At 42.3% G+C, this 21103-nt stretch overlaps 1 protein-coding gene across 1 annotated transcript in view; it reads right to left on the reverse strand.

The window, feature by feature from the left end:
• Window positions 1-20245, reverse strand: part of jam3b (junctional adhesion molecule 3b) — a 43413-nt gene extending 23168 nt beyond the window's left edge. The window contains exon 1 of the mRNA XM_078265361.1: window positions 20136-20245. Coding sequence (XP_078121487.1) covers window positions 20136-20184 — 49 coding nt within the window. The 5' untranslated portion in view covers window positions 20185-20245. The remainder of the gene's footprint in view (window positions 1-20135) is intronic.
• Between the last annotated feature and the right edge of the window lie 858 nt (window positions 20246-21103).

The raw sequence follows: 21103 nt of genomic DNA on the forward strand, positions 1-21103 counted from the left end.
ACGATGAAGCCACACCAACGCCACAACTACCAAAACAAAGACAACTAAAAATAAAGTGGTGACCACAATGAGATCTAAGGAGCCTGAGTGGACAGGCAATCACCCAGTCGGATCGTGGCAGTGTCATCTCGTTGACTTTCCAAAAAACAGCTGATTGTGTGTGTCTCTCTCTCTCTCTCTCTCTCTCTTCAATACAAGGCGAGGGGCTTGAAATATTTTATCTACAAAAAGGGGGGCCCTGCAGAGAATGTTTGGTAACTACTGGCATAAACACTATTATCAAAATGTTAGTGATTTGTTCAGAGCAGAAAGGTGGACTCCAAGAATCGATTATTATTTCAGGGTTTTCCTTTGGGGTTTTTCGAGCGCTCAGGTGCAAATCACGGCATATGCTCATTTGCATATTGGTGACATCATTGCGCAATTATTTGCATAAAACTTAGCGGTTGTCGGTTGCAGCAAGGGAGCGATCACTAAAGCTGGCAAGCAAGACACGGGAACTCGGCCTGGGTCTTCACCGACAGATAAACTGTACACAGACTGCGCTGCTACGATCACAGCTATAACGTTACTGCTAACTTCATGCTCACCGACATACACATTTTTTTTCTTTCTCTCTCCACCGCCCACTAGCTAATGTGTGGGCTGCAACGTGCATGTTGTGTGTGTGTGTGTGTGTGTGTGTGGCTGTGACAGTGTGGGTTGCCGCCATCTCCTGAGAGCCTGACACACACCACTGTCACACATGATTCATTATTTTTCATTGAATATTGGGCATATTTATTACCAGAAAATATATCATAAAATCCATGAATTGACAGCATTAATGTGCGTTGGTCACTTTCTATATAAACCCTGCAAGCACACTAATTCACATCAGTCATAAAACAGATGGATCAGAGTTGTGGGGCTATATAATAGACACTGTGATCATTGTCTGACAAGTGTGCGTTATCTCACTATTTATATTGATTAATTATGTAATTAGAATTATTTGAATCCCTTTATTATTACATCGCATGCTGCAACATGACTCACAAAGTGAGCACACAATCTGACTGCTGATGCACATTAGGAAGAAATATCCTCAAAAAGTGTCACGTAGACAATTGCTGTGCAAGCACCCTTTAAAACACGAGGCTCCTGTTCTTTAGCCATGTATTCTCTCATGCTGCCAAAGCTGTTTTAGCATTTAGAAGGAACTGATATTCACTGAATGATCTTCATTGATAATATTGCTTATTCATTAGGTCATGTGAAACATCTTGGCCCTGAGATAATCAGACCCTCGTTGCTGTATAAAAATAGTACTGTTGTTTGGTGTCACACTGCCTCTTCACGTGGTCCCGGCAGCCATGCATGCCAATGGAGACCTTTGTTTTGTGACACAGTTTCAGGCAGTAGGAGTGAATGAATGCTTAATTAAACAGAACAATGGTCGATGGGTATTGTGACTGAGTACACAATAACCATCGACAACATACATTGTGGAAATGCAGACCTTAATCTATTGACGTGTGTACCTCATGGAAAACATGATACTCCACAGAGTTATATTTGAGTAATTGCAGTATTGCACTCTCTGCTGAAACACTGTGACCCCTCCTCTAGCTGTCTGAGCATGAATTATTAGCAACATGACTGTGTCTGTTTGCAATAGTCTCACATTGCCAGACCTATCTCCACAGCGCTGTGGAGTAAGGTCTGGCTACACCACACATACATTCTGGGATAGGAGGAAAAAAATGTTCTGGGTTGTTTGCATTTCTTTAAACCAATCACAATCGTCTTGAGCAGTGCTAAGCTCTGGACACAATGACGGTGGATCTGCTAAATAGTCTCGGGAAGGAACTTGTTTTGGTGGAACAAGTTGCACCCCGCAAAAGAAAACGCCATATACAATATTAAATGAAGTTAACTGTTGACACAATACAGTAACGTGAGCTATTTAAATCAGCTGATACATGGTTAAACCTCATTAGCTCTTACCAGTGTATCGCTGTGTGTACTTTGTCCATAACAAATCCCCACCACTCGGCCCCAAAAGGTCCCAGTTAGAGAGGAAATGCCCTAAACATATTCTTTGTAAATCTTTACAATCATTCCCTGAAAGAACCAAGCAGACCTGCCTTGTTACTCGATCGATCCAAATTTTCTTCAAAACTTCCCATTTTCAGCGTGTAGCTCGCTAGCTCGGGGGTTCTGGTTGTTGTTTCCCGAAGCGAAGGCAGTTTAAGTAAGGGCAACACAAATAGAGCCTAAGGTGAAGTGTTGTTGATCCAGACTACCTCTGCAATGATATGAATTATGTTTCATGAAAGCCAAAATGTAAGAATTTATACACAATTAGAAAATGTAACACCTTCACAACCCTTTTGTTTACGCGTCTGCTGTGTAATTATGTGGTGTTTTCAATATTCACTTGTAAAAGACTAAATACCATGTGCTCACTGTATCAGTGATAATGTCAATAAAAAAGCTACAAGAAGAACTAGAAGGGAGATAACAAGCCTATAATTGGTAACAGATTTCTATCACTCCTGAAACTTAAATTGATGTTAGTGTAGTTCAATGATGACGTGCACGATTGCAGGTGATATCCTACCATCACGAGCTGCTCCTCACTATAGTGAGAACAGGTCGGCATTCAAATGCCCAGGCACTATTAATAGTGACTGTCAGCACCAGTCAGAGTCCCCGCAGTTTGCTAATTGGGATCCCTCCCAGGTAAGAAGTGTAAGCAGCGGTAGCTCTCCCTGCATTTCACAGGCAACCAGGAAGTCTTGACCATACTTCGTGATCAAATAATTGGCGCTCATTTCTCTAGCCCAGGTCAGCCTCTTGAGGGAGACAGTGAGAATGCCATGTCAAAACAGATCGAAGCATAAGGCCAAGAGGGTGAGCAGGGCCTCCCCTGGTGCAGCATCTCTGTTATGTGAGCAATCTGACATGCCACACATGTTGGATGTCCAAATGAAGTGGGGAGCTCCATGGCGTCAGCTTAGAGGAGTCCTTAACAGGACTACAACCGTTTTTTGGGCTGCAGTCAGAGTCCAATCCCATGCTTGATTTGGAGCTGCTACCACAAAAATTCTGTGTGAAATCGCGCCACACTCAGTGCCAGAATTAGCTCCTCACCACACTCTGCACAGATGGCATCAGCGGCACTCATTGCAAATGCTTCACATTCTAGTCCAGGCTGCCTGACCCCTTCCTTAATCCTAATTAGGAATGCAATTTCCACACAGGCCTTTTTCAAGCATGATGGAAAGAAATGTTTGTATGGCTACTGCAGTGGCTTATGGGTAGTGTTATTTTAATGATACACGAGTCCACTCATTGTGACGCCATTTTAAACCGATCACTAGAGCAGGGTTTTATAAGTGACTATTGCTACTGTGCACTAACCTATATCCTCCCTGCCAGTCAACAATGAACTGGTCAGATAATAATACATGGTGGTAAATCCCTGGATAACATTCTGCTGCCTGTCCTTTCAGCCAGACACCAAAACCTCCCCCACCCGCTATACTTAAACACACACCACACACACACACACACACACACACACACACACACACACACACACACACACACACACACACACACACACACACACACACACACACAATCCTCAATAGAAATAGTCACCCTTTTCTAAAGCGTTCCATCAGTACGGCACAAAGGATTAACCAATAATTCCTCAACAAAAAATGAAAGTCTGGAAACACTCACATCTGCAGATATCAGGCTAATCTGGATACTGGGATATTAACATGGGTCTTTTTTTTTTTACCATCCAGCAGTTCCTTTACCTATTAATGCTCATTTGGCCGGCACACTGACAGAGAGATGGGGGGCAGCGAAGCCACTCTGCCACAGCCTGCCGAGATAAGCGCTCATTGTTGTGTGTGTGGACAGTGAGCGTAGCTGACCATGATGAGCTAAGGCTCAACTGACATCTGAACAATAATACACCAGCACACAGCAGAGACGTGTTGACTTAGCAGGTCCAAAAGGTTTAATCTGCCTCACTTCCTGCATGCTCCAAGGATGCCCGCTGTAGGCTGAAAAGAGCTGAACTCAAAGGGTGCTTTTTGCGATGCAGCCTTTGGGGATACACCAACTTTTTATACAACGGTGCTGACTTTTATTTTGAACTGTTTTCATGAGTTATATATCTCCCCAACACATCTCTACAGCATGGGCAGGAGTTGAGTGTTGCCTCTGCGCTGGGAGTCATCTCATCCAGGCTCATTTTAACTAAATGACACTAACCAACTAAGGATGAATGCCAACAGACAAGTATAACAGTGCATTAAACAACAAGAGTGTAGCCAAATGCACTCATGTCTGGAGCTGTGTAGTTGCATATTTGTGGCACTCAGGAGCATAATGTGTGAGATGGCAGCAGGAAGCTTATAAAGTCTTTATAATAGGGCCTCCCAGCAGCATTCAGCTCAATCATCAAGATGCTATCAGCTCTGAAACAGCAGGCCCAGGACAAATCACAGTATTTCTAAAGTCTACTCTTACAACAGAGGCGTCCCACAGCCCAGCCTATTAACTGGCTTTTGTTTTCACTCTGGAACAAAAGCCATGTTGTGTAGTGGAAGTCTGAACACTGGAAAAGCATGGCAGTTAGACTCACATGATGCATGTCTGATCAGTTCAGAAAAAAGCCTCTCTCTCAGGTTTACAATCACAAAAAATGTGTTCTTAGGGTTCTTGTTTGTTTCGCAACGCATGATCTTCGCAAGTGGTGACTCATAACTCTTCCACCTATGAACCACACACATGCCATTTGTATTAGCAGTTTTCCACAAACCATAGGCTGCACAAGGCCAGTCATGGTCTCCAGCATCAAAAGATGATGTACTGTATAACTGCAGAACATCATCAGTCAAACTCCAGAAGCTGTTTAAGGGAATACAATGTAAACAAGAGTTTTAGAGAAGTGTACCATCTGATTATTGCTTGCATTTTAATATGTTCAGTACCTGACGGAAGGGAGTGCCTGCTGACTTTGTGGGAACAAAACTAAGCTCAAGGTAATCAGCATGGTCAAGCAAAGAGTCAAGGGCCAAACACGTCACTGCGGCAAAGATTTAGGCTACTCTGTCTTTAACAAAGATTTCCTTTAAAGCAGCCCCTCGCAAACTACGGCAACTGGCCTGCATGTTGTCTAATGCTGTGGGAAGCAATTCTGACTGTTTTCATTGTTCCTTAGTAGGCACTAATGTGGAGTACACGAAGAGGAGTGCAGAATGTGAGGTCGCCAAAAGTGTGTGATTGTGTGGGGATGACTGGTCACAGGTGAAATCAGCTTTGACAGGCAGGCGTGGTTGATGGGACTGGGGTCACTCAGTGTGCCCACAAGACTTTCAATAGAGAAAGTAATGGCACAAGGACTGTGTGATCTTTTTGAAAAAAGACACACAACTTTCTCTCTGTTTTGGAGCTCCTTTGGAAAGCTCTTTCTGGTTGATGTGCGAACAGTGGTTCCCAAACCTTTTCATGTGAAGGACACCTAAACTGACACAAATTAGACATTTGATAAGATTTCTTCCCAGGGTCCCCCATTCAATAGGACTTTTGCTTTTAGATGTTTTATTACAGAAATTGTATGAAACCCAGAGCCAGAATAGTCATACATTCTGTCATTCTGTTACTTATGGATGGAATTGTAGTGGAACAAATGATTCCCCTTTTTGCTGGGGACCCCTTGGAACCCCCTAAAAGACCCTTGGGGTTCCCTGGACCCCACTTCGGGAAACACTGCTTTACACAACAAGCAATTATTTATTGTCAGGTATTTCAACCATGAGGAAGTTTAAATTTGAGAGAGATTTAACATTTGCTGAAATGACATGGCTGTACACAGAATTCAAACAATATCAACATAAAAGTTTGCATTTTGTATGTGTTTATTCCAATCTCTGAAATAAGTCCCAATTAAAAAGGGTGGAGACGCCAGCTCATAGGCTGCATACTGAAAACAGACTTTCAAATTCCATTTCGCAAGACACATGACTGGAAATAAATCATGACTGTTACTCATTTAAAGAGGCAGTTGCTTTTTAACGTTATGTGCCTTCCATGACATCCAAAAACTAAAATAAATATTGAGACATCAAAGTGTGCAATTTCCAAGGAAGAATTTGCCAACAAGCAGCCCCCCTCCAACAACAAATGGGCATAAAGGCATACTCTAGACTCAAATAGTTTGCACAGGCTGGCTGAGCTGTGGGACAGGGAATGTTGCTTAAACAACAGCTGGGGAGAGAAACCATCTGAGGCTCATGCTGCTGACCCCCCCCACTTCCATCACCTGCTCAGGGAGGAATCCGTGATGGGTTTCCGTGGGAAATACCAGACAGGCATCAGACAGCCAAACGACCGAACATTTCATACCTCCCATTCTGTTACCAGGCTCGGATGTGAACTATACCACTATGTGTACAGTCACACAGGAAGTAAAGGTGTGCTGTACACAGTGACAGTGTGTCCTACTGGTCCGGGAAACAATGGCTAAGTACCAAAGTGCTTTCATGGTAAGAATAGAGGACAGCTGGCGACCTCGTCACCTGCTGTCTCTGCTTGCGTAGAACATGACTGCTCTGTGGCTGAGTAGGCACACAGTACATGCGCTGCCCTGTTCAATATTTTGTTGATTACACAGAAAAGTGTATCGCATGTGACAATCAAAAGAAAGTTTAATGCCACACACACACACACACACACACACACACACACAGTGTGTTTCACTATCTTTGTGGGGACCCGTCATTGACATAATGCATTCCCTAGCCCCTTACCCCAACCTTAACCATCGCAACTAAATGCCTAACCTTAACTCTTACCCTCACCATAACTACAAAGCTGTCCAGACCCCACAAGTATACTATTTTCACGGTTTTTGGACCCTACGAATATAGTTAAACAAGAACACACACACACACACACACACACACACACACACACACACACACACACACACACACACACACACACACACACACACACACACACACACACACTACAAATGCGGGGATCATTTACAAAGCACACCATAAAGCACTTTCTGGTGTTTACACGCACAAAAACCTGCACACATCTGGCGCTTGGTCCAGTAAGTATCTCTCATACAGACTTCTGCTTTACATGCAGCATGGATGTAGAATGATTTAGCTGTGTGCCTGTTAACTAATTACAAGTGGGTCACAGTGAGCAGAATATTCCATCAATTAGAAAGTCAGCCTGTTGCCCCCAGTAAGGAATCTCCAGCCTGCACTGGATTCTGTGGAAGTGTGCTCAGCGGGCCCAGCCCTGATAAGCCATGACTACCACTGATTGGCAAAACGCCAGGCTCAATCTGCTTAAATGCATCCTTCTAAACAATGAGAGGAAAACCGTATGAAAAGAGCAGGCATAAGTGGTTCAGTCCTAAGGATTGTTGTACTCAGCTCTGACTGGAACCTTTAGCTTGGTACCAGCACATCGCTGCAGTCCTTCAGAGCTCATCGCTCACTGCAGAGCTGAGCTTCTCTCTGAACAACGCTACCACGCTAACAATCGCCCCAAAGGAAAGCCGCCCACAGATGTGAACACTGATGATGTTGAGTGTTGATGATCTGAGATAAAACTGTACAGTCGCTCAGTTCTGCATGAGCGATCCTAGACGAGGGGAGGGGAAGGCAGAGGGGTGGGGGTGGAAGTGGGGGATTCATTACACCGAGCTCTGGCTGGACGGAGGCCGTTCAGAAACACTCGTCAGCACGTATACATACAAATTCCCTCAGAATGTGTGTTGGAAAGCTCATGAAACCATAAGATCATTGTTCTCGCTCAAACCAGATCGGGCCAGAATATTTAATAAATGGCTGTGAGGGAGCTCCGAGTTCAACTTTGGGATGGAGTGCGGTGAGTGCAGGGCTTGCAAGTCTGTTTGTATGTTTCCCCTCATGCTCTCCACCCACGAAAGGCACACACATATTCTGAGGCCCCCTGTGCGCACCGTAAACTTTACCCCTGCCGACTAAATGGCTTTTGTTTGAGTGTTTTCTGCTGTTGTTTTTTTATTTTCTCAATAAATTATTTGTTGGCTCTATGCTTTTGTATGCTGAATATTTTAGGAACCGCACATCTGTGCTCTTTGTATTCTTTGGCTCAAGAGTATAACTTTGAGATGTGGCCTTGTTTTCTATATGTGAGCAAGACAAGGCGTAGACTGCAACTAATCAAGAACCTAGTCAAGCCCCTGAAGAACAAGGTACAATTGTGTCTTAAAGGGGCTGCTATGCAGTTTTGGCCATTTCTTCGCTGTTTTCTGGCTTTTTGCTGGCAGGTTTCTCTATAGAGCCCCCCCTACAGCTTCAGAATAGATATTTGGCAGCTCCTATGTTTACTCGTGTCTGACTCCTCTCTCGGTCAGTCTGCCGTTTCCTCTTTCTCTGTTCCTCCGACAATGCTTTCCTAGCTTTCTGCTTCTTTTTAACCGGCTCAGTCATGACGATAGTGTGAAAACCTCCATCGCTACCTTGTTAGCTGGTTCCTGAATGGGCGTATGTGTGCAGTGCCGTGAAGCAATTCGTTACATGGCCAGACCTGATATCACGGCATACATCCTGACGCTGAGTCCGCTGGCTCGCCGACCCAAAGTTGCGAGGGTGGTTTTTCAGCTCACAGGCGCTAGGGGGGAGCGAGACGACCACCATTCAACTCCAAAGAAGTCATATAACCATTCCAATGACTCCCAAGCTGTTCAGTTAAGGTAAATTAAGCTAAAAAAAACTGCATAGTTCCCCTTCTGTCATGTTGGTGCTCCCTGGCAAGACGGCTCCACCGCGATCATTCCAAGTTGTTTTTAAGTTTCAATCAAGATTCCATACAGTTCTGATTTTCTGTCAAGCACGTAGGTGCAACCGGCTTATCCGCTGATATTTTATTTGATATATCAGTATATTTAAAACATATTTAAACATTAAAGTATGTTTATAGCAGGTGTTGGTCACTGATACTGCATATGTGAAAAAAGCCTTTTGTGGCTCCAGAGGGAATCTGATAAATTGCTTCCAGCAATGTCAGTCAGTAATCAAGTTGCATTGTGGGCAATGTAAGTGCCAGGTTTTGAAAAGGGAAAAAATCTAGGTGATATCTCTGGTTATGCTGCATTCATTTCGATCTTTTTATAAAACTGTCTACAATGAGTCCAACAGTGTTATTGTGGGAGTGCAATGCTAAATCAGTGGAGCACTTCAATAATCAGACACAGAATGGAGCTTTACATTAGGGTACATGAGAGGGAGTTCAATTGTGTAAATAGTCCTGCTTTGTTTTTATTTTTACATAGCTTCCATATGAATATTTACAGGGAACAACAATGCTAAAGAATGTGGCCATTTTACTGTCAATTTACAGCATGTATTTGTTGTTGTTTGAGCTAGAATTGATCTAAAATCCGTTGAAATATCTTTAACTGCCATTAGTGGCTTAAGTTTTTCCCATTTCTCTTCGCAACTTTCAACACAGCAAGGATAGTTTTACGTCTTGGAAAATCCCATATACAGTAATAATGCTCTGTGATTATTATGGCTCTGTGAAGAATCTCCACGTTACCTTTCAAGCTCTGATAATTACCATTGTATAAATACAGTACATTAATCTGACTTTGGAAGTGGAGCAGTCTTGTGAAAGGAAATGGCAGAGTAAATAACATGGTCATTTTGGGAATGACTGTGCTCTCTGACAGGATATGATGAGAAACTGACAATTTAGTTTAATTACAATCTTAATGGCAAACGATTCAGGAAATCCCTGAACACAGATGGGCTGTGGAATATTCACTGGCTCATCCTCTGTTTCTATGTCATTTCTTCGCCTTTCTTGATTTCCATTATTCAGGTCAACACAGAGTACAGTATTTGAAAGTACATTTAAAATACTATGCTCCTCTAAGCGCTGCTGTTTGGTAGACAGTCTTGTTGATGTCATTGGTTCACTCCATGAAGGTTTTGTAGCTAAAAATTATAGGACAGTCACAACTTAATACTTAAGTCTCTGATCAGCTTTAAGGCTTCGGCTTGGCCATTTTGAGTGACCTGTCACAATCATGACAAATGCCTGACAAACCACTGAGTCATGATAAAATCCACCCAAATCGCTTTCTCCTCTTTCGCCTCTGTTGCGTTCCATGACACAGAAACCAAGCAGAGCCACATGTCATGCAAAGCCCCCTCTATTGGAGCTCAGACAGGGGCCAGCAACCACGTTACAAACTCGTCACCTATGTCTGGCATCCTGACAAATATCTGAGGCACTTACTTACCCCAAGTATGCCCTCACACACATGTGGCAACAGTGCTGAGCACGCTGAGCTTCTCCTCTAGCATGACTCACAGCAAAGCCTAAAAAGCATATATGATCAGGGCACTTGCGATCTTTTCTGACAGAATCAAGAAATTCCATTAATGCCCCTAGATATCAACCATTTCAACTCTCTTTAAGTATTTATTCCTGTGCCATCCGACAACCCTTTGAACGAGCACAGTTCTTCACACAGCTCACGGGGGAGTGTTTTAGTAGACGCAGAGGAAGAGCACTCAGCTGGAGGTCAATACCATTCAGATCAATGGATTACCCTCTACCAAAAGATATTTTGGCAAGCTCTAAAACTGTATAACAGTGCTATCAATTCCAGTTCAATCTCAACATATTTACCACTAAGTAGCCCGGAAGGGGTAGCCCTGACACCATATGGCCAGATGGTCTGGTTACAATCTGCCAACTCTTTCTGTCCAGTCAGCTGAATGCACAATGTACTTCTGTGGTGCTGGTGGGCTTTCTACAGCTCAGCTTTTGATCATAGCTACAATACAGCTTTTGGAATTAGCACAAAAAAATATTACTTGTATGTCTGTCTACTCTCAGTTACTAGTTTAAAGGAATAGTTTGATATTTTGGGAGGCTTCAGAACATTAAAGCTCCCAGTCGAGAAATAGTCCATGAAAAAGTAAAATGGAGAATTTTTGCACGGATTAAACAAACAAGACATAACATGTTAATTAAGTGAGTTTAGAAGTGCTATTTTGTTGCCTTCAACTGAGCCAGTTGTTGTAGCTGTGTCCTTCGGTTTCCAGTCGTTGTGCTAAGCTAAGCTAACCAGTTGCTGGCTTCATTTATAACTGGACTGGGCGATAAAACAACTTTGAAACGGGATTGGAGAAAATTCAGGTCGATAATGATGATAAGCTTTGGACATATTTACCCGATAACACAACTGCCAGAGTCTGGCTTTTCGGCTTGGATGCTGGGCACACCCACTTCCTATTGTGAGCGTTTGAGTTGCCGGTGTTGTGTGGAAGTGTGTTCCCCTGTCGAATAGTGTTTCCCTCCTGTTAAAATGCGTAGCGCACCCATCCATAGTTATGGTTAGAGATAAGGTTGGTTCAGGTTTAGGTAGGGGGAAACACATATCGACGGGGGGAAAGTGTTCGACGGCGAAAGCGGCACCGAGGGCAACAAAAGTGATGGTCGACATGGACATGAACCGCGTTATCCTCTCAAGCTGAAGACATGGTTTCTTCCGGCTTCAGTCAGTATGCACTTCGATAAATAAAAATCGAAATATCGATATGGATCAAAATGGAAAAATATATCATGATCACATTTTTTGCCATAATGCCCAGCCCTACTCTTTATTTCCCTAAAATGTTAAACTAGACAGTATATCTTTTGGTCAAATAGAAAAAGCTTCCTGAGCTCTTGAGAGTAATGTATTGTGACTTGTCACAGCTAGTCAAAGTGACATTTGAATTCCATTAGGGTTGGAAATACTCAAGTATCAGACTCCAGAGCAGGCTGAGGCCGTTGCAGCAAACTCATTCAAACCAAAATCTAACCTGTGATTTCTTTTCAAAGTCAGCGGTGTCCTATATTATTTTAAGCTGAACCTGAGATGGTGTTAAGAATAAGATAAGATAAATGCTATTGTTCCACAATGTTAAAAAATATTGCTTGGGCCGACCCCCATGCTGCTGCCATTACCATTACAAACAAACATACATATACAGACATGATGTTACTGAACAAACAACACAGCAAGGTCAGGTCAACAAGGTACAAAAAAAAAAGAAGTAAATCATTTAATAGTAGTAAAACTAAAGAGATCCTCCCAGTCCGTCTTTACCTAGACATTCATTTATGCAGATGATGCTGAGCTTCTACGTCATTGTACGTCAATAGAGAATGCCTCACTGAACTGATGAAGCAAAAAGCCAACATAGGAAACAACATTTGACAGAGAATTCCACTTCATCACCATTATCACACACACACACGCACACACACGCATGCACGCACACGCACGCACAAGCACTAACACACACACACACACACACACACACACACATATGAGGAAAATATGCGATATGTGATAATGTTCAATATCACGATAACGATATTACTTGCGATTAATTAACAGATCTTAAAGTGTAGTTATTTCTGCAGTTCTGCTGCTTTCAGTATTCTGCTAACGTACAACACATTGCTTGCTGAATTAAAAACAAATAAAAAGGAAATGATTTCCAACGTTCTTTTATTTAACTTGAACATTGAATTGTATATAAAAGGCACCACTAAAAAAAGAATGACAGTGACATTTTTAAGTGCCGTTTTTGTACTGATATTTTCTTTTAACTAACACAAAAGATCTCTGGCTGTTTATCAGCAGTTGATATCGCGATGACGATAAGAAAAGATACATTGTGCAGCCCTAAAACACACACACACACACACACACACACACACACACACACACACACACACACACACACACACACCCTAATCATCACTAATAACTAATTTGGATGAGCACCAAGAGTTCTGTGTCATGTCTGAGCCTAAGCACTCTCTGCAGACTGTCCTGCCAAGTATGGAGCTACTGAGCCCCTCTTTTAAGAGCTGGAGACTGAGATCAATCTTTGACTAAGACAATGTTTACTTTGTCCTTTTCAATTAGAAGCGATAGATTAGACTTGATGGTCCTCCCTGAGCTACATTCGCTGCTTGCCGAGTCTGAAAATGCCACGCTCAAAATAAATAATTTCCTCATTTTATTTATTTTTAAGTTGAGAGCATCAAGGTCTAGGTCTCGCTCACTGACCAAGCCTCATCTATCATTGCTGTGCTGTTTTGAACCCATTTTGCTCTGCCTCCCAGAGGATGCCAGTAACTCACACAAGTCCTCTATCTGACATTTAGTGTCTCCGGCTGGATTTACTACAAACCATTTGCATGACCTCCTGTCAAACAGCCTGCGTTCAAACACGGACACCACTTGCATGTGCCTAAAATTATTTAAGAAAGTAGATGTTACATGCTTATTATTTTTATAGCTATGTCAGACAGGTGCAGCAACCCACCCCCCCCCCCCCCCCCACCACCTCCACATCAGCATGTTGCAGGCCTGACATGAACCTGGAGGTGGATGGAGGTGTGGTAACCTCCTAATTACAGGCTGTCGTATTTAAGAAAAGGAAAAGAGCTTCAAGCTCAACTGCTAATTACTGTAACCGAGGGAGGATTTGTGGTAATAATAACTAGTGGTATACCATTGATTTTTGCAACACTGCTATCGATCACAGGTACAGCTCCTCAGATGAGATGTCCACACGCTGCAGCTTTTCTGTTATCGCCCTACAAAAAGATGAAGTGGACATTTCTGAAATTGGAAACCAAAAACCAAACTATCATGTTCCAAGGTGATGACACAGGGCAGAAAACTCTGCACTCACAACAGCCAAAAGTCATTCTTCAGCTTCCTCAACCTATATATATATATATATATATATATATATATATATATATATATATATATATATATATATATTTGTATTTATTTTTTGTTTATTTCATATTCATGTTTAAATATGTTTTATGTATGCACTATCAAGCAAGGCAAATTCCAAGTGCTACTTACCTAGCAGTAAATATTGTTTTGATTCTGCGTCTATACTGAGAGGCCGGACCTTATGTAGGTGGAGGTGGATGGCTGGGGTCTCCAAGGTAACACACAGTTGTGTTTGTGATCACCCCAAAGCTCCCCCGCCCAATATCTTCTTATTATCAGGGCCAAGGGTCATCAGACCAATTCCATTTCACTGGTTCTTCAATATAATCCAGACAATGAGATTTACAAAAAGCGGATTTAAAAAAAAGAAAAAAAAAGAAAAAGACGCCAGATCTAATTTCTGACAAACGGGTCAAAAAGATTGTGCAGTCATATTTCCTCTTACCGAGAAATGCCTTTAAAGTCGTTTTAAATCCTCACATTCCGAAGTCTCCCTGTTTTATTTCTTTTCATTACTGAAGTTCTGTCAACTCCAAGGAAAGTTAAATGCCTGCCTCCTGTTTCAAAATGCAGCAGCAAAGCTTTTAGCCAGGCATCGGCTACCTTTAGAGTTGATTTTAATATTTTAGTTTGACATTAGGGCTCACCTGGGTCTGGTTCCTGCCATCATTAGTCCTTTAAAATCCCTATGTGGCTTGACATCATGAGGATGAGCTGTAATGCTATTTGATTTCCATTGTAGTTGTTGTTATCGTTCACATTTAAATAAAAAGTCCTGGAACTGAAAAGAAATGGAACAAACTGAGGGCTAGAGCTGGGCAATATATCGATATTATATCGATATTGTGATATGAGACTAGATATTGTCTTAGATTTTGGATATCGTAATATCGCAATATGGCATAAGTGTTGTCTTTTCCTGATTTTAAAGGCTGCATTACAGTAAAGTGATGTCATTACCAGACTGTTCTAGCTGTTCTGATATTTGCCTTTACCCACTTAGTCATTATATCCACATTATTGATGATTATTTATCAAAAATCTCATTGTGTAAATATTTTGTAAAAGCACCAATAGTCAACACTACAATATTGTTGCGGTATCGATATCGAGGTATTTGGTCAAAAATATTGTGATATTTGATTTTCTCCATATTGCCCAGCCCTACTGAGGGCGTTGATTGAGATATTGTACAGCTACTGTATCTGCATTTTAATGCTGGGTCCAATGCTTTGGAATCAACTGTGATCAAATACCTGAGGTTGTGAGATGACTCTGCCTTGTGGCTATTTTTAGATCAGTAATTGCCCTTTTGTTACAGCCTGGTAAACAAAAGATGAATCCGGAGCGATTATCTGGTTATGACTCTCAGCAGGAGCACAGCCTCCAGCTTGTTCCTCTCAGAGCGACAGCGGCTCAGCCGCATGTAGTTCATTGCCTCCACCATGTCAATTAATGAAACCCCTAATTATTTCACTAAGCTGACAGCATCCCAATGTTTGATCGATGGCGGTTGCTTTTGACCTATTGATGTGGTCGGTCAGTATCCAGAGAACTGCTATGGCGCTTCCTCACTGCAGGGCACTATGTGACCACAGATAGAGATCATTAAACAGGAAAGCTCTGTTGTGCTGCCCGAAGCTCGGGCAGCCAGTACAGAGGCATCTTGGGAGATTATCGTGCTGATCTAAAGTAGCCTAAACATCGAACGTAATGTCTTGTCAAAACAAACAACCACTTTAGTCCTTTAGGAGGAGAATCATTTCCAAAAGCTCATTATCCTAGATAGGACGATGGCTCGCTTATTTTTCTCATGGATCCCTCTCTTGTCCGAAACCTAGATTGTGAATCAGTTTATCGACAAACCCTTATAAGAAACATTCCTGTTCCACACCGAGACCTGTGTAATATTTTCACACAGAGTTTTTGGACAGTGTGTACCGCCCGGAGGCTATGACCAATGGTTCTTTCACATGGTAGTCTTATTGACATTTGAAGCACGCACATGCCAATGCCATTTCTGGAACGTGAGCATGTCAGTGTTTGCCTTTCAACCTCGGCATCTGCTGTAGCTTACTGCGAGGGAGAAAAAAAAAAAGAAATCATAAAAGCACGAGAAGGTGCCGAATGCTTCTCTGTGTCTTGTTAAAATGGATTTCTGTCTCAGGAGATGTATCTATCGTCACACCCAGCTTGTTTTCTGAACGCCTTCAACTAGCAACAGTGCTGAGCTTTCTTCACAACTCCCCCTTTCTGCTCTGACCTCAGCCAAGTCATCAACAGGGCTCCCTTTTATCTCTTAGGAAAACAGGTGGTTATGATTGTTAGTCAGTGCACATACGATGAGGAGGTTTCTGCTTCCATGTGTTTTCTATTTGGAATGCTGCATTTGCAGGTTTGGCAGCAGATATTTCAGGGTTACGCCTGCAACGCTGTTCAAAACACCACCACCCACTCCTGCTCAGCTGTTTCAGGTCATTCCACAGTAAGGGCCATGTGCCTCTATGACTTTATCCCATGGAGGGACTGGTTGTTACACAGATATCCACATAAAAGATATGCACATAAAAGATTACAAAAGGGTGTGATTTTGTAGAAAATAATAAGACAACTCTCAGTTAGGCAATAAGCACAAACAAGGCCACGGTAACTGTAGAATTCCTTCCTGCTGGGCTGAGAGCAACATGACAACTATGATAAATGTGTTGCGCCACAGACACCTCTCACTTTAGGGGGCGTCTGGAGAGAACAACTCTGACTTGTAACAAACAAATGCTCAGCAGCAAGGGACTCCTTTCGGTTTGTCTGTCCCTGTTTTACTCTGCCATTTTCGGTCTCTGCAGTAAAATGTCAGACTGTATGTGGCTTGCCCACAGGGGCCGTACATGCCATTCAGAAAGTGCTCCAAACATTTGCTCACAAGCTTTGGGTGGGTAGGGAAACATCTGACAACATGCACCTCCTAGGGGAGGCACTATCCACAGTTATCTTGGGGCCCGCCATGCCAAACGGCTACGCCACACATGCAAAACAATGAGAGAAGTGCAGACACTTGGCTCTAATATACACAAATGTTTGAAGAGTGTGCAGGGTAACATCACACGGTGAGCACCCCAGTTATGTTGGGGTTAGCGGATGTTCAAAGCTCTCTGAGTGATGCATAACTTATCAGCAGAGAACACAGGGGGGAGGCTCAACAACAATCCAGCTGACAGCTTTCTGCCTTATCTTATCCATTCAGATACATAATTGGATTAGGCTGACAGCCATGAGTGAACACCAAGATAAGGTCAAGTCATACAAATACCAATTGTCCAGGCAGAGAAATCAATTTCAACACTTGAGCAAGTGTGAAAGCTGATATTTTTTTCAGGTATCAATTGTGAATTACCAGGTTTTCACAATAACACTTTTGTTAAGTTAATGATAAAGTTTTCTGTTGTTGAGCCACATACTTACACAAATGCAGCAATGGGGTCTGAAATGTATATATGTGTACAGGTGTTTCTTTTGAGAGAGCAGTGATCTCAAAGTTTATATTTGCTCGGAACTAATCCACTCGGAGCATCGTCCAAGCTCCCACATATCTTGGCCACACGCTTGGCAGGAGGGTTCTAGCAGATGTCCTTTTTAAGTGCGTACCACTTTCTTTGGAATATTTTTAGTGTAATGGCTCAGGTGAAGCCAACAATGGAAAATGTCAATGCATTCCATTAGATCAGATTGGAAAGTCTGCTGTAAGCATGTGTACTTAAAATAACAATGGCCCTCGTCTTTGGCTCTGCTGACAGAAGACTGGGCTGATATTTGCACTCTGTGTTCAGCCGTGCTGGGTTCAGCCTTTACTTGGAATGGCTGGGATTGCGTGGCCATTAAAATGATAGCTACCAACAAAAAAAAAAATGCCGTGAATTAAAAATAACAAGCACATCTCACAGAAAACAACACAGAGTGTGACCCACAGAACAAGAAGCAAAGCAAATGAAACACTGCCTCCTCTGAATTTCTTACTGTCTTTGTGGAACATCAAATAACTGAATTTGGAGCGTAGCTTTACCTAAATACAAGACAAATTCTAATTACAGTCAGTGCCTATTAGTTTCAGCACTAAGTAGTAATTCATAACACAGCTTGTGACCAGCTTTAGTTAGCCTGATTTGTCCCGTTTCTAGAGACAGTGGCGATGCTGGCTGGGAGCCAGTTGGCCACATGGATAAGCCCTGTCCAGCAAGACAAAAGAAATTCTTAAATCTTCACCAGCTCACTGCCCTCCAACCCCCCCCCAAAAAAATGTAAATTGTGCTGCAACCATGCCATGTCACAAATTTACTCAGGGGGACATCATTAAGAGTACTGACTTTGAAATGTATCGCTTGATAAAAATAATAAGCACACAGCCTCGAGGTGTGTCAAGAGAGCCAGAGAGTAGGCCTACAGCAACAGATTTCAAACAAGCTCCGCTGCTTTTCCTGATTAAAGCAGAGAATAAGCCAATTGACACACGTGAGAGATCACAGGAGGTTCCTACGCTCGTAATTCTCTTTGATCAGTATGTCTGTGCTCTCACACCTTGCTTAATCTACCAAGTGGAAACAAGAGAAAATCAACACATTTCAGGCTAAAAGGTTGTGGCAAAAATGATTACCAAAGCACAGCTATTACATGCACAAACAGGAAAAGAGTACACGTTTTGTATATGCATTTGTAACATTTAGTTTTATTTACATCAAATGTTTTTTTTCAAAAAACATTTGTTACACTTAAAATAAAACAAAATATCCAAGACCAACAATATCCCCTGCCCTAATTATGGTAGTTTTTAAAAACGTTTCCCTAAATTAAAGCAGGGCTTCAGACCATTAAATATATGGCCAGGCATGTAGGGTTGTCATTATCAGGGATGTAATGAAGGGTGATTGGCTCTATTTCATGAACCATTTCATTATTTTCAACCTGAAGCAAATCTATCTAAATAAATTAACAGTAGGGTATTTAATCTAGAGCTTTACATGCTCCCCATTTTTTAAATAAACTACAGCTGAGAGTCTTTGAAAGGCTCGGAGGAAAGAGCAGAGAGAAGTAAAACCATCTTGATTTAAAAAAAACAAAACAAATCGCTACAGTAGGCTACATAGCACAGCAACAAGTGGCTCATTGCTTTTCTATAACCAATATGACGAGTGTGAATAAAACCTGCGCAGTAAAAATATTTGATTCTTACATATTATATTGCATAGGTAGGCCTAAGTATGCTAATGATTTCAGTGTGTTACTCCACCAAATATCGTCCAAATACGTAACGTTACGCAACTTAATGTTAAAATCCGGAATTTGTTTTTGGCTCGTGTGTTAAAATGAAAATGAACTGCTCCGATCCATCGTATCCCATACCAACTATCTGATAGACAGAGGTTATCGGGTCTTTGATAGTGGGCTACTGAAACGAATTGATTTTCCGACGGCTGTTTGTGTTTACCAGCTCAGCTCTGGTGCGGTTTGAAAGGGTCCAGCAGCAGCGGGAGGAGGAGGAGGGGGTAGAGGACACTCACTGGCCTGGCTGGCTGGCTCCTCCCGCGGACAGCCTGCTTTATTCCGCCGCAGGAAAAACCGTTATCTCGCATCACTACTTTCGACATCCCTGCCATCACCGCGACTCCAAACCCACGTTAAATAGTTAACGGCACGGGCTACGAAACTGGCTTAATTCATATTTAATAGACAAAAACAAAGTCTTTCTCGAAACTTGATAGGTTGAAACTTTTTCAGAGTGAGGACAAACGTGGTGCCTTAACCAGACTCCGAACACGCCGCTAATTGAACCGATGCGAGAGCTGAACATTTCGCTCAGTTAGTCCCGCTATGCTTTATTATGTGGCTACATTCAGACATATTATTTCACACACAGCCACACCACCCCCGAGTAAAAAATATGGATTTGTGAAACAATATCTGCTTTAAAACCATCGCTCGAGCCGTTACATTTGCCAGTCAGTTTGACAGTAAATTGTATCAAAAATGGCGACTATATTTTTTATTTCGTTAACAGAATTATTAACTATATTTAGGCTACTTCACGTCGGAGAGACTGCTCTTCTGTCAGTCTGGCTTGAGTTTAACGTTAGTTGAGTCCAGATAGGGTTACTTCTGAGGCAGAAGCTACTGTAGTTTCGGACGCTGGTGTGAAATCGCGACCAAACACATGCAGAAATAAATGGCATATGACGGCCACTTTCCTCGAAGACAACATGGGAAAATAACAGGCAGTTAGCGAGATTTTTGTACTTACAGTGAGTTGAGAGGAGAGTCAGGAGGCAAGCCAGACGTGTCTTCGCCATCTTGGAGTCGATGCAATGCTCGCTTTGACTGGCCGTACATGCGCAAAGTAGCCTAAAGAGCTTTGGTGTGGATGGAGAGAGGGGAGAGAGACATAGAGGGAGAGTGGGAGAGGAGGAGGGAGAGAGAGGGAGGGAGGGAGGAGGTAGGCCTATGTATTATATTAGGTTTCCATAGCTACCGAAAGCATCACTCACGCAGACAAGAATTTATAGTTGACACAATGTGGGAGGCTTTTACTACTGTGGCCTTATACTGTAGGTAGGCGGCAGCTGGGAGCTTTAGATAGGAAACTACCAGCTTCCAGTCTTTTATGTGTTGTTAGAGGGATAAGAGATGAGAATAGCAAAAGTATTTGAATGACCACATTCACACTTCCTTATTAAAATTAAAAATTAAAAGTGTCAACAAACAATATCACAGTTATAATAAGCTGTATTGTAGTGAAAACCATAGGCATAGATACAAAAAAGCTATAGGTATTTGTTCCATTATAAATCCACTGTTGAGTATGACTGACACATTGTAAGTTCCTTAAGTTAATTGCAGGAATTGTTTTGGGTTCTTGCACAGAAAGTAAGAAGCACTAAAGTGTAATTATAACTCTTGTCATGCGTGTTGAACTTCCGTACGAGTTGAGTCTGGCAGCCTGTCACTGCTGTGACCAATTGCATAAGGCAGGATTTCAATAAAATATTCACTTACCATTTTTCCCTGACTGTAAATCATAGCCCTGTCAGGGACTGTAGGCCTGCTCATATGTCGGAACCCAGTGACAGGCACTAGAGCCATGTCAGCCCAGAGCTCTCTTACCCTATTCGCATGAATCCTGTAAAGTCCTGTTTTTGTCATAGTGGGTACGGTCTGCTCTGCAGGCCTCCAGTTCCAGTGACATGCAATGCTTACATCAAGACAAGATGT

The sequence above is a fragment of the Sander vitreus genome, chromosome 13 (genome assembly GCF_031162955.1).
Source record: "Sander vitreus isolate 19-12246 chromosome 13, sanVit1, whole genome shotgun sequence".
Classification (NCBI taxonomy): domain Eukaryota; kingdom Metazoa; phylum Chordata; class Actinopteri; order Perciformes; family Percidae; genus Sander; species Sander vitreus.